Source organism: Aulonocara sp. 'chitande type north' Nkhata Bay, linkage group LG10 (assembly GCF_057382095.1).
Source record: "Aulonocara sp. 'chitande type north' Nkhata Bay isolate Kocher_YH1m ecotype deep benthic linkage group LG10, A_spYH_male_GT1.1, whole genome shotgun sequence".
Lineage (NCBI taxonomy): Eukaryota > Metazoa > Chordata > Actinopteri > Cichliformes > Cichlidae > Aulonocara > Aulonocara sp. 'chitande type north' Nkhata Bay.
Genome location: NC_141353.1, coordinates 29,387,515 through 29,401,798, shown reverse-complemented (window position 1 = coordinate 29,401,798; position 14,284 = coordinate 29,387,515). Strand labels below are relative to the sequence as shown.

At 40.9% G+C, this 14,284-nt stretch overlaps 1 protein-coding gene and 1 long non-coding RNA gene across 4 annotated transcripts in view; one reads left to right on the top strand and one right to left on the bottom strand.

The window, feature by feature from the left end:
• Positions 1 to 14,284, top strand: part of LOC147321147 (glutamate receptor 4) — a 165,131-nt gene that overhangs the window by 126,541 nt on the left and 24,306 nt on the right. For all 3 annotated transcript variants that reach the window (XR_015131314.1, XM_086309445.1, XM_086309444.1), the window contains exons 10-11: positions 2,535 to 2,741; positions 7,894 to 8,267. Coding sequence is in view for 2 of the 3 variants with exons in the window: in XM_086309445.1 (XP_086165571.1) it covers positions 2,535 to 2,741; positions 7,894 to 8,267 (581 nt within the window). In the remaining variant the exon portion in view is untranslated. The remainder of the gene's footprint in view (positions 1 to 2,534; positions 2,742 to 7,893; positions 8,268 to 14,284) is intronic.
• LOC147321148 (uncharacterized) lies at positions 2,063 to 3,842 on the bottom strand. The gene is made up of 3 exons (XR_015131315.1): positions 3,708 to 3,842; positions 3,415 to 3,542; positions 2,063 to 2,210 (listed from the first exon to the last, which is right to left on the bottom strand). It is a non-coding gene; the product is annotated as an uncharacterized LOC147321148 (long non-coding RNA).

The following is a 14,284-nucleotide window of genomic DNA, read 5'->3' as shown; positions in this document are numbered from 1 at the left end:
TAGGCCAAGGGAACCGAGGAATTTTTCTCCAATAGATTTCTATACAACTGTAACTCTTTTTACAGCCAGACTAGTCGCCCCCTGCTGACCACTGAAAAGAATGCAGGCTTAAGGCACTAGGCAAAGCAAGGAGTGCAGTGACTATAGCTGTTTTTACAAATTCTCTGTAATTCTTTAGACTCAGACTTTTTAGCTATAGCATGTCAGTGCTGTCTGTGTGAACACAAGTTATGGTCTTTCTCCTCCCACCTCCTTCGCACTGATTTTCTGGTGATTTCACGTGACTAAAAAGTCAAAAGTATCCAGTTCGACGTCACCCACGTGTCAGTGAGCTGTCCTTTAGTTTAAGGAGATTCTGTTTAGATGCCGTAGTTTATAAAAGTAGAAAGTTGTTCAGACCTGATCTTTCTCTCCTGTAGCTGACGTATGAAAACTGCTCACAAAAATAGAGAAATTATATAAATCTTTGTTCCATTTATAGATTATTATCTTTAATTGTGATGTAATATTTCTTTTTTTACATTGTAATGAAAGTCATTGATGTTGTGTTGTGAAAGCTGATCAGGATTCTATCACATGGATGATTAAAAAAAATGTACATGGCTTTCAGGTCTAAAAAGGGCCTTAAACCTGCATTCCTTTTGATGGCCACCAGGGGGTTGCAAAAAGATTTCCAGTCATATAGAAGTCTATGGGAAAATGTTTCTGTGCCGTGATCTCTGTAAATATTTTCCTGCTCATCTTGAATAAAAACAGTCCTTTTTGTGAATTTAAGTCATTCCAGCTGTTAAAAAGGATGACTATACTCTTTGTTTCTCCCAGTTTCAAAGATGGTGAGGCTTCTTACCTGGACTTCCCATTAATGTGTGATTTTTACTGTGACAACGTAAATCTTATATGCTGTGTATGCTCTGCTCAAATCACAAACAACTAAAAAAGACAGTTAAACTTTCTTACGACTGCAGAGGTTCATGGTTGTTGTTATCTCATCATCTGATTGATTAATAGTCATAACATGAGCTTGTAGTCTTAAACTAACCTTGCTCATTGTTGAAGAACTGAATGTTAAACTTTAAACAGGAAATACGCAGCTTTTCCTGTTTTTAAAACTTGAAGCAGAAATGCTGTGAGCACCAGGGATAATGCACTAATTTAGCCTCGTTTCACCTTCTGTGCCTCGGGAAGTAGCTCAGGTCGTTGACTAATCACAGGGTTGGCGGTTTGATCCCCGACGCTTCCTAACCGCATGCTGAAGTGTCCTTGAGTAAGGCACTGAACCCCAAATTGCTCCCAGTAGTCAGAGAAGCACCTCCCATGGCAGCTGAGTGTGTTGGTGAGTGGGTCCATGAGATCGATTCAGGTTAAAGTGCTACATAAATGCAGCTATTTACCGTTTCTCATTACAGCTCAAGAATGCTGATCGCTCGGTTAGGTCTGAAAATGTGCTTTAGTCTAAATAAATAACTGCATGTATACATTTAAAACAAATTTAATGGTTTCAGTGTTTAAGACTGAAGAAAATTTAGTTTATGTACTAAGAGTCCTTTTTATTTAAAGGGTTTCTTTTCTGTAAACAAATACTTAGTAAGCTGCTTCCAGACTTTGGTGCGCCACCCCAGAAAATTCAAATACATTGTGTTGTTTGAGCATTTTAGAAATTTACAACCTTCATGAGGTCAAAAATATTCAAGATGAAAGCTTACACTGTGTGTATTCTCCCTCTTTCCACATAATCTGAGCTCTAAGTGCAGTACCCAAAATTGACCAACAGGTGTCGCTTTTTTGCCTGAAAGACACGACTCATTCAGGTCTTCTCGTTCTTCTTGCCCCAGGCAACAATTACAAACAGTGACGGGGTTATGAGATTTCGCTGCTTTGTTTGTTTGTTAGCAGGCTTATTTTGGATTGCTTTGCATGAACACTTTACCAGCAGTGGAGCTTGGCCCAAGATTTGGACTTGATCTAGTAGAACAGATTCTTTACCATTGCAAGAGAAAGCAAAAAGTAAAACATTTCACAGTCCATCTTGTGTATAATAAGTGTATTAAGCTGAAATTGAGAAAATTAGGAGAGATCATGAGAGTAATCCGGATTCAGATCCTTCTGGATCCAGGATTCAATTCATGCATGGTGTGGAGGAAATTATCCACGTTTGTGGAAGTATCTAGTCGTAGGCTCCTCTTGTTTGTTTGTTTCATTTGTCGTCAGGCCTGAAAATCTGATTCTTCTGTCAATACTTATAAGAATGCATTGTTAACATTCAGCAGTCTGTCTCTGCCATTTCAGTGTTTCTAGGATTTGTTACTACCTCCAAAATTTAATCAGTAAGAATTGTGCGTTTTATCATCTGCATGCCCTATATGCAAACCAAACAGGCACCTCATCAAGCCGTTGCTCCACAAGTACCTTAATCCATCATGGTATTGATGAGCTACAGTTCAGTGCTCTCTATTTGTGTGTCACTGCACAAACCCTCATGTCTGCGTGTCTGTCTGTCTGATGGTTTGGTTCACTGGTTATGGTCCCTTGTGTAGGAGGGACCCTACGTGATGCTTAAGAAGAACTGGGAGATGTATGAGGGCAACGACCAGTACGAGGGTTACTGCGTGGATCTGGCTTCAGAGATCGCCAAACACATCGGCATCAAGTACAAGATCTCCATCGTCCCCGACGGAAAGTACGGCGCCAGGGACCCAGAGACGAAGATCTGGAACGGCATGGTCGGGGAGCTGGTGTACGGGGTAAGAACTTTTGTTTTCAATCTTTTTTGACGGAAATTAGCTTTGTTTTTTTTTAAGTTTTTTTATGACTCATTTCACTGAAGCTTCAATTTTATGCTGTCAATAGAAGTCAAGATGGTATTTACAGAGAATATGGTGCCTCCTCCAGATCTTTTTGTACTAACAATACATTTGTACAAAAGCTTGGTTTCTGAGAGAGAGAAAAAGACTCTGATCTTGAAAGCTGAAAACTGAAATTATTGATCAAAATCTACATCATTAAACCTCAAACCAAAAGTCGATGAAAGAAAAGATACATAAAACAAACTAAAGCTGCTGTTGTAAATCTTTGATGAGTATGACATGAAAAAAGTCTATATTTTAAAGGCTGAATGATAAAAAAAAATTATATTGATAAATTAAACTAATTAAATTTTGTAAGCTCATATTAGTATTACTAGTATGTATTAAGTTCATATTATGCAGTAACTGCCAGGGCTGGAGCTCCTTGAGGCTGCATTCAACACCGTCAATACATGCAGACTCCTATATTAAAATGGCTAATATTAGTACATTAAAAAGCATTTTTTTAATTTGATTTTTTAAAAAAATCTCTAGAGCTACAACTAAGCAAATAGAAATTTTTTTCTTTTAACTTACCCAATTAATAATGGGTGTGTCAGCTTCTACTTACTGTTAGCTGTTTGCTAGGTATCGCCTTACGCTACAGTCACAGTAGGGAAAACTGTAGTTGGAGACCACGGAAACCAAAACAGCTGTGCCACATGAATTTGCGATCTTGTTGCCTTTGAAATGGTCGCTCTGAGGATGGAAACCAGGTCTGTGACCACAGCAGTCAAAGGCCATTATTATCATTGCTATATTTACATGTTAGTGCTAATTAGCAGCTACCTGCTTCTGTACAGTCTATGGAAGCAACTTGCTAACCCAGCTTGCTAACATTAGCACCATATTGGACCATTTTACCTTCTCCACCAAATATTGAATCTTCTGGCTCCAAAAATTTTAATATTGAAATGACCAAATCCCAAACATAAAGCTTTAAAATAGTAGTACACAATCCAGAAAGTGCTTTTATATTAAGTCCCTTTTTAACTGCCTGGCCATTTTACACGGGCTCTTTAAATTACTCTAGTTCCATTACCGTTTGTTCTAGAAACAAGAGAAGACAATTTTACAGACGAACGTATAAAATAAGTCCAGGCAGCCTGTATGATACTTGTGTGATAAAGGGTTAACATCAAACGGCATCAACAAAGGGTAAATTAACAGCAGATTAGCAAACACGGAACAGAGAGATTATATGTAAAAGCTTATTTTCTGCCCAGCTAAGATAAATAACAGACCTGTCTATCGTAGGGTTAAATAGATTCCTTAAATCATAAAACGCTCTATATGTCTTTTTCATGCAGAATTTTGCCTTTGCAGAAGCTTTTCCTACAGGAGCGGTTTTTCTTGACCTGCAGAGAGCTCCGTCTGAAGCACTGTTTCTGTTTGTTGTGGCCATAATTAAGCCCATATGAAATGAAATCGCGAACAGTCTCTGGTGTTGTTAATGCTAGCAGGATGAGGGGAATTAGGGGAGCATTAGAGCAGAGCTTTTGGAGGAGAAACACAGGTGTGGAGCTTGTTAAAGAATCTCTGAGGACATTTGATTTGAGAACGAGGTGTCTTTCTGCTGCTCACCTTGATGTGGGATCAAAAAAGATGCAAGGATGTGCATGAGGAGTGATAGAGCAATTTCAGGGCCTGCTTGTGGTTTTTTACTTGAATGTTTTTAAGGCGAAAAACACATTTCACTAGGAGGAAACATAGAAACCAATAACAAGTGAAGATAAAAAGGACATAAGTACAGCTGAGGTCTCACTCATGCTTTTCTATTCAATAAATGTGTGATATTGTACTTTCTGTCTGACACTATGATTATTTTCCCTTCATCTGCTGAGAAAAAGCTATAAAATTCATTTTTCTCAGAACAAAAAAAGATCCTTTTGATACTTTCACGAGCAGCAAAAGCATTTTGTTTAAAATGTACAGTCAAAAACCAAATCTTTTTTTTTTTTTGTGATGAGTTAAGTGGCATTTTCACAAAGTGGCATTTTTCTCGCCTGCGCCTCTTTGGTGCTGCAGTGACTCACTGTGAAGTCGACTGCGGCGAGCGTAAGCAGAGGCACAGTTCGGGATGTGTCAGGACTGATCAAGCAGTACAGTGCACTTTTGGTGTAAAGACTAACCAGGTTGGTCAAAAGTGCAGGAACAAAAAGTGCAGCTCTGTTCTCTGCTATTTTCATCTCTTTAACTAACTGAGAGCAGAAACGCAGCCTGCCCAGTAGAATTGCTTTGATGGGAAGACATGCTGAGCGACATTACTTTAATGTAAATCCCTTAACAGGAAGATTTAAGTGCCGACGTGCTGCTTTGGCCAAGTACAGCTGGCATCACACAATTTTGAGCCATTTGGACCCTTTTAATCCCACAACAGAAATTGTGTTCGTGTACTACGTCAGTGGAAACATAACCAGAAGTAAAAGCTGCATTTTTAGCATCGCAGTATGACTTTAAGGTCAAAGTTGTTGCAGTGAGACTGCAACAAAGAATTTCAGCCAATGTGATGTCATTCATCCATATGTTTGCATTTTGAGGCTTTGACTGAAGAATTTGAAGCATCTTGTATTTTTTTTTGAACCAGCTGTCATAAGTGAGGAGCAAAGCTGGCTGAGAATCGAGCACACTGAGGACTTGTCATTCACAAAGCAATCTGGAAACCTATCGCTGGTCTGGTGGCCAACATTTCAGGGCTTCTGTTGTAGCTAGGACATCTGGAATAGTGGATAACAGATATCCAGGCCAAGACTTCCTCTTTTGTCCACCAGCCATTGTTAACTATCCATCCATTCATTTACTTAACCGCTTATCCAGTTCGGGGTTGCAAAGGAGGCTGGAGCTTCTCCCACGTGGCTTGAGAGGTGATGATACACCATGGAGAGGTTGCCAGTCCTTTGGGCCAACACAGAGAGACAGACAACAACACACACTCACAACCAAACTTGTGGCCAGTTTAGAGTAACCAATTCATCTAACAAGTACAGAGATACATGTGTGAGAAAGCCAGAGTAGGTAAAGAGAACCCATCCAAGCAAAGGCTTAATGTGCAAACTCCCCACAGAAAGCCCCCTACGAACCAGGAGGTTTAAATCAGGAAGCTTATACCTTGTGGCACAGTGATGTGGCTTCTCCCTGTGCCTGTGTGGGCTCACTCCAGATACTCTGGCTTTCTCCCACAGTCCAAAGACATGCATGTTAGGCTAGCTGGTGATTCTAAACTAGCTACGGATTGCGATTGGTTGTTTCTGTCCTACCCCATCTCTCACCCTGTGACAGCCGGGATTGTGTCCAGCACACCTGCAACCCTGAAAAGGATAAGTGGGAGAAAACTGGATGGACGGATCCTAAATAACCAACTTGTCAGCAAACATTGTGTTCCTTCTTTTCACTCCGATGAATCTTTTGTCTTTAACTTTTTTGTTCCTGGTTGTTATACCTGTGAGCAGAAGGCAGTTCCTTGTCCCCCTGAAGCGGCTGACCTTAAGACCTTGATGCCTCATTGTTACTCGTTTATGCCTTAAGGACTTTACACACTGGACGTATAAAATTCATGCAAATATTTTTTGCATTCAGTAAATTCTTTAGACTCACCGATTCTTAATGCAACCATTCACACTAATTGCGTAATTTCGCTGAATGAATTTGTGGCTTTTATTTTTTTCAGATCAAGTTGGGTTTTTCAGATATTTCCCATGAGAATAAATGGGTCAATGCATTTGGCACCAACTGCGCTCGTAGCTCAAAACACACACCAGTACTGATATGGAAATGGTAAAATACTATTTTACCTCAGATACACAACAAGATGCTGCTTCTGATCAGTTGACTCTGTGAAATGATTTCTTTCGTTCCCATCTCTGCCGACAAGAGCTGCAACTTAATCAAAAACCCTAAAATATAACTGGTTTTATTTTTTGTTTTACTCTTAACTAGAAGCATAATCCACCAAATGAACATGGTGATGTATTCAGTAGCCTTTGAGCCAACAAGTTCACAGAATTCATTAGTAAAGTTTTTAGTGAAGTCATAAATTAAGCTGGAAGTGAGACTATTTTCTAATAGATTTCTAAACAAACTGGGTTTTTTGTAGCTATCATGTGTGTTTGCAAAGCTGGCAGCTTATTCTACTGTTATCATGTGACTTCTGAGGACATGCCAAGTGTCAGCACTTCTTCCCTCTAAGGCATTGGTTAGAGGCCATTCATTTCTCCCCCTGCTCTGAACAGAAAAGATCCGTTCTACCACAAAAGCCCCTGCCTCCTTTTAACCCTGCCTTGTATTTTAGTGCACACTAAATGCCCTGAGGCTGTCATCTTAGTGCATTTTGCTGAGGATGAAAGAACTTAAATCTCTTTCATTTTCTTTCCGCCCTCCCTCTTTTCTCCTTTCCTACCTCCTTAAGTGCGCGATGGTCATAATAAAACTTTAAATTCTTGCTGATATTAAGCCCTTTGCTTCCCTGCTGGGCAGACAAGGTCACAAGTGTTGCTAAGTCACTAACTGTAATCTGGTTTGTGGATTTTCAGCAAGTCGGTATGCACTTTTTCCACAGCTGCAGACCTCCGAGGTGGCCGTTTCCCCTTTTTTTGCCTTGCTGTGCTGTAAGCATATTTCTCTGACATATTATTTTATCCTCCCTACTCATTCCCCTGGAGTTTGAGCTAAGCCTTTGAGCATTAGAGAGGATTTCAGAATTTCCTTTTCAATTTCTTTCCCTTCTCTCTCTGTCTTAACTTGATCACTCCGAGATGTGTTCGGCTGCCATCTTCAACTTGATCGCTCAGAGATTTGTTCAGCCAAGGGAGAAATTCATTACGTGAACAATGTCATGAATAAGAATGACACCATCTGAGTAGGAAGAAGAAACTGTTTTTTGTTGTCTGAGGGTTGGCTAGCTATTGCCCTTTGGGATGCATCTGTGACTAAGTGGTGTTTGATTGTTGCATGGCCGGGCTCAGAAAGATGATCCATCATTTGCATTTGCTTATCTGTCATCATTTGGGTTCAGGGAGGCTAATCAAATTCCGCTTTATCTCGCCTCCTACAGAAAGCGGAAATCGCTGTGGCCCCTTTGACTATCACGTTGGTCCGGGAGGAGGTGATTGATTTCTCCAAGCCCTTCATGTCGCTGGGCATTTCCATCATGATCAAAAAGCCCCAAAAATCGAAACCAGGGGTGTTCTCCTTCCTGGACCCGTTGGCCTACGAGATCTGGATGTGCATCGTGTTTGCCTATATCGGCGTGAGCGTGGTGCTCTTCCTGGTCAGCCGCTTCAGCCCGTACGAATGGCACACCGAGGAGCCCGAAGAGGGCACCGACGGTCCGCCAAGCGACCAGCCCCCCAATGAGTTTGGCATCTTCAACTCCCTCTGGTTCTCCCTGGGCGCCTTCATGCAGCAGGGCTGTGACATCTCCCCCAGGTAAGACAGCATCTCGTCAATTTTTACAAGTATTTTGTTTGCTCCAAACTCTACAGTACATTTTTTTTTTTTACTCAGGATACAGGCACATTACACGACCTCTAGGCCAATTATAATCACAATGTGCCTTCACGTCAGATTGGATTGGGTCTGTGTGAGCGTGGATGATCGTACTGTACAGATGACTCTGTGTGAGCGTAGCGTACTTAAATCCCTCGCCTGTCAATCCAGTTAGGACCGTCATCATTAATTCAAACATGTTTGATTGACACAAATGAAAACCGAACGAGTCTCGACACCCTGCCGTGACGAGCAGTAGTCTGTGACAGACGAAGGGGGGGGAAAGAACACATTAATATGTTGTTCGGGCCTCGTGTTTTTAATCACGTTTAACACATCGCTGCCGCTGAAGAACAGCAGTCAGTCTTTTTCAAATGTAGCTCATTTTAAAAGTGTGGGCGTGTGTATTAAACAGGATGGAACATGATTTGGAAATGATAGTTGGCATGAGCGTGATTTTTTCTTTTTTTTTTAAATAAAATCTTTATTTACTTCTATACTATGTAAATATTTATGTCATGGATATGAAAACCTCATCATTTAGTACTTTTAAAAAACAAGTCCAGACAGTTTGTCAGCACAAATGATTAAATAATGTTGTTTTGTGTTACTAAGGAACATAAAAATGATCTTAAGGAAATAGTTCAACCTTTTGGGAAGAATTTATTTTTGCCTCCTTTTCTTGATACACACTCACTGCCCATTTTATTAGGCACATCCTGGATCCCAGTTTGCCTTCAGCTTTAAGTCTTCGTAGCACAGATTCAGCAAGGTGCCGGAAACATTCCCCAAATATTTTGGTCCATGTTGACGTAGTAGCATCACAAAGTTACTGCAGATTTTTGAGCTCTACAACACATGATGAGAATCCCAAAGGTGCCTTAGTGAATTGAGATCTGTTGACTGTGGAGGCCGTTTGAGTACAATGAGTTCACTGACACTGGCACATTATTTGGCTGGAAACAGCCATCAGAAGAATGGTACACTGTGGTCATAAAGCAGTAGGCATGGTCAACAACAATACTCAGGTAGGCTGTGGTGTTTAAACAATGCTCAGTTGGTACTGACGGCCCCGAAGTGTGCCAAGAATATATTGGCCACACCATTACACCACCAGCAGCCCGAACTAGGCAGGAGGGATATGTGCTTTCATGTTGTTTATGCCAAAATATAAAATATACCTGGTTTGATTGTCTATTTTACTCTAACTAGAACGGTAATTGACCAAATGAACATAATGTTGTGTTCGGTAGCATCTGAAACTAAATGCAAATTCTAGCCTCAGTTTCTTGTTCTTAGATGGCAGCTGCGACCTTCTGCTGCTGTAGCCCATCTGCTTCCAGTTTTAATGCGCTGTGCATTCAGAGATTCTTTCCTGCGTTCCTTACAAGAAAGGAACGCAGGAATTATATATTTATGATAACGAGCAGTTAAACAGATATACCCAATGAAGTTGCTGGTGAGTGTAAACCACTGTTAACTTCTAGTCTAAGAGTTCAAATTAACACCTACCAACATCCATAAAGTTCATGAATTATCGTCCTTTGTGGGGTTTGTAACTCTGTCTTGATGAAAAGCAGTTTGTTTGTCCACTAAGTACTTAACGAAACGGCACACAGTGACTGTGCCTAGCGGCATAAACAATAGCAGTTGTGTTTATGTCTTTGTTTGTATAAGGTTTAAACAAGAACAAGAGTCTGTCGGGCCAGCAGCTCTGTGAGCGTGTGCAGCTTATGGGGAATATCATTAGTTTCAGTGGCTTTTGGTCATAAACCAAAATATTGGGCAAAAGTAATTCAGAAAACTTATTACAGTTCATCCTGAGGGAGTGATAGATGTCTAGACTAAATTTAAGTTGTTAAGACATTTGATTGAAAACATAAATGCCCAGAAGTAAGAGAAAAATGTCTGAAACCATCTGACATGTGCAACTACGCAAACAAATGTGATAAATATACAGAGTAGGGACAGAGTAGGCTGTCTGCCTCACACAGGATGGTAGTATGTGGGGAAACGGTGCGTCTGGTTTTGCAGCCTTTAAAAGACACAGTTTCCTATAAGACCCAGAGGGAGGACCAAACACAATAGCATGACTAATTTTCTGAAGGATGGATTTGTTGCAGATGCCTCGAACAGCCTAACAGAGACGCTACCACAGAAACTGTTGGACTTCAGAGGTTATAGCTACAATGGGGCAAATAATTATTTGGTCCTCTGCTGATTTTTTAAGGTAGTTTCATTTTACTGGAGAGAGACAATTTCAAACAAAAATCCAGAAAAAAGACTTTTCACGGAGAAGCTTTTGTTGGCGGTAAGAAATTTCGTGTAGTTGGTCACCAGGTTTGCACACATTTCAGGAGGGATTCATGGCCTACTCCTCTTTTACGGAAGCTTTCTAAATCCTTCCGGTTTCTTGGCTGCTGCTTGGCAACTTGAAGTTTCAGCTCCCTCCACAGATTTTCTATAGGATTGAGGTCTGGAGAACAGCTAGGCCACTTCTTCTTTAGACACTCATTTATTGCCTTGGTGGTAGGTTTTTAGGTTTTTAGGTCATCTTCAGTGTTATGGCAGAGAAAAGGAGGTTATTGTCCAAGATTTTACAGTGCATGGCCCCGTCCAATTCAGTTCAGTTTTATTTATACAGTGCCAAATCATAATAACTAAAGTTGTCCTTTACCATTAATAGAAAAACAGCCCCAAAGCTAAATGTCTCCTCCTCTGTGCTTGACTGTGGGGATGGTGTTCTTTGGGTCATACTCAGCATTTCTCTTCCTCCGATCACGGCAACTCAAGTTGATACTAAAGAGCCTGAGTTTGGTTTCATCTGATCACAGTACTTTCACCAGCCCGTCTCAGAATCACGTAGATTCTAACTTAAGACGGGCTTGTTTGTGTGCCTTCTGCTGCTTATAACTTATTAGCGACTGTGGTCCTCACTGCCTTCAGATCATTAACAAGATTAATATTAATTCCTGTGATTGGGCTGCTCCACTACCTTTCTTCCCATGAGGGTGTTGGGGTTTTGTTTTATAGTCTGTGTGTCTCTGTTAAAATGGAACTACGACAATAATATATCATATAATTATTGCCCCCACTGTATACGAAGAAAAACACAAAATCAAAATCGTGTTGAGGTGAGTTTATTAATATGAACAAAGTTTAGATAACATAAGTCTTTTCTTAGGAAAACTATAACAGTGGAGAGCAGACTCCAGGAGCAGTATTCACTTTCTCAGAAACACCAATAAAAGTTCCTGAAACTAGTGGAAGACTGGAGATCACGTCCTTGGCTCTCTTATGACTTTGGATATATGAAAGTCTGCACAAAATTTTATCCAATAGTTATAGACAGATTAATGTGCCTGCTGGGCACGAGCCCAGGGGCTTCTGATCTCATCCCAGAAACACTATCCATTTCCCGGAAGAACACACAAAATGAAATGAAAAGAAGTGGAGATGGAAATGAAAAATGGCAACAAAGAAATACAAAAGAGACCAAAATTTAGAGCAAAATAATGGCCACAAGGAGCAAAAATGACAAGAATTTGCAATATGACTCAAATTAAACACACAAAGAAAAGAGGCACAAAATGATGAAAAAAGTCAACATCTTTTTTTTTCTTTCAGTCTGGGTATTTTGGTCCTCTATGGGATGAGTGCCTGAGGGGCCTCTTAAATTATAATCTGTCCAGGCCAACACATGTGGATGGATTTCATTCCATTCACAGAGCTTGGCTAAAAAAGGTATATATTTTAATTAGCAAGATTTAGAAAACAATTAGACTGACTTAAGTACATTTTGTTGGCATCCATTTATTTGGCCATTATGCCTCAGACAATGTTAATTGTTCCATTTGTTTCCAGTCTTTTTGTTTGGAGAAAAAGAAGATAAGCTGCTTACTTACCTCACAAGATGTCAGGTTGACACGCGTCTCTCGAGCTGGCAAAAAAAAGAAAAGCAAGCTTCCCAAAATAATGAACTATTTTCTTTAAAGGAAAACTTTTTCTGTGGTTTCTACAAAAGTTATAATTTTGAGGTTTTCATCTGCCGCTCACAATAAGTTGTACCCTATTAAATAACTGTAGCGTATTTGCATTATGTAAGTAACTGCACAGAATATCCTGTATATCGGAGGTAGTTTGCATGGCGATATAGTTGGTAAGAATAATATAGAGGGGTTAAGGATGAACTGTGTTAATTGCACTGTATGCAGTATGTGCTCCTCATGCTGTGTGTGCACAGTGAAATCACTCTTGCTTGTTTGTGTGTCTTTGTTTGTGGTGTGTTTGTGTGGGACAGAGAAAGTCTCAGCGAGTATTGATTTCCTCCGTCTCTCTCTCTTCCCCAGCCTTATTGTTCTTCACTGCCTGACTCGCATACGCTGTGTTGTCTGCTTGTACGGGAATTAGGCTGTCTTGGTGTCTGTCAAGCGCCGACAGTTGTGACTTTGCACTTGTGTTTGTGCATTTGAGCTCCGGTTACATTAGCGACCGCGTTTCTGTTTTTGAAGCAGCTGTCCGAAAGCCTGCGTGTTTCATTACGTGTCTGTGTCTTCTCTTCCCTTTGTCCAAATTACGAGACCCCCGAAACCCAGCCTCCCTGAGGCTTTCTACCAGCCAATTGGTGTCCAGTATGCATGGTGTACTTTGGAAGGGTAGAGAACTGGAGATCTTTGTTTTTTCCCCAATCAAAGATCAGGCTTCCTCTCTGTCAGCACACCCTGGCATTCTTAAGCTTATATGCTGCCAAGGCCCATAATTCTTAGTGGTTTCTCATTTTCTGTAAAGCCTTTCTTTGCAGTTTGAAAGGCTTTGTCATGCTTAAAGTTCCAGCAGATTGGTTATTTTAAGCTACTGCTCCTATAGTTATTTTAAGTTCTTCAGTTAACACTTCTTTTATCTCTTTTAAGCCCTTATGGATCTTATAGTGTAATAGAGTTAGTAAGATTTTAGGAGATGGAAGGAGGACCAAACCAGCCTGTATCTTTCAGCCTCCCCCACAGCAGAGGAGAACAAGATGGAGGATCCTGAGGTACATTATAGCCCGGCCCAGTCACGTAAGCAACCTATAGAGGAGGCTATAGTGGGCCTGTGACTCTGATTAAGCACCTTCATTTAAAGAGTACGATTGCTTTGTTCACATGTGTGCAGACCACCCCGCACTCACCGCCATAGCCACTCCAGTCTGCCACATCTCCGCCTGCATACTGCAGATAAGGACTTTAGAGCTGCATAACAATGTTGACATCAGAATGAAAAGTCTGCATTTCAACCCTCTGTGTTCTCGTTGCATTTCCACCCATCACTGCCAGTCCCACGGGGGTTTCTCCCAGTCCATCAGCGCAGAATCCCAAACCCCGGGAGCCTTTCCTGACATGCAAATCCCGTCACACAGAAGATATTATATGGCATACAGGAAGTGACAAGGCCAAAGGTGAAAGTGGGATGAATTTCGAGTGAGGGCCGTGCAGTCAGGAGCTGGCCGAGCGGTGGAAATCCAGTCTGCATGCAGAGTCTAAACGTTCATTCACTGCAGACCAGATTACATAAGAACCCCATAAACTGTAGACCTAATCTGCAGTGTTTGTTGCTTCAAACTGTTTGGGGTAGCCGGTTCAGCGCAAGTTTTGCAAAGGTTAATTTTGGTCACATCCGCGTTGATTGACTGGGGGTCACATTGTGTCGGTTTTCATTAGAGAAAACCCCACAGCTCTGTCCAAAGCAATACAAGCAACACGGGAGACAGATACTGGGCCCCCCACTGGAAAATGATTTTCACACATACAAATGAATGCAATTGCCATAAATGGGTCATTTGAACCTGGTGAACCCAGCTGTGACATTGTTCACATTCATAAGGCTTAATTAGCTCAAGTAATGTCCCAAATCACTATATTCGCCTATTTGTTGAGCAAATAAATAAGCTAGACAACAGACTGTATATAAAAGATGGATGT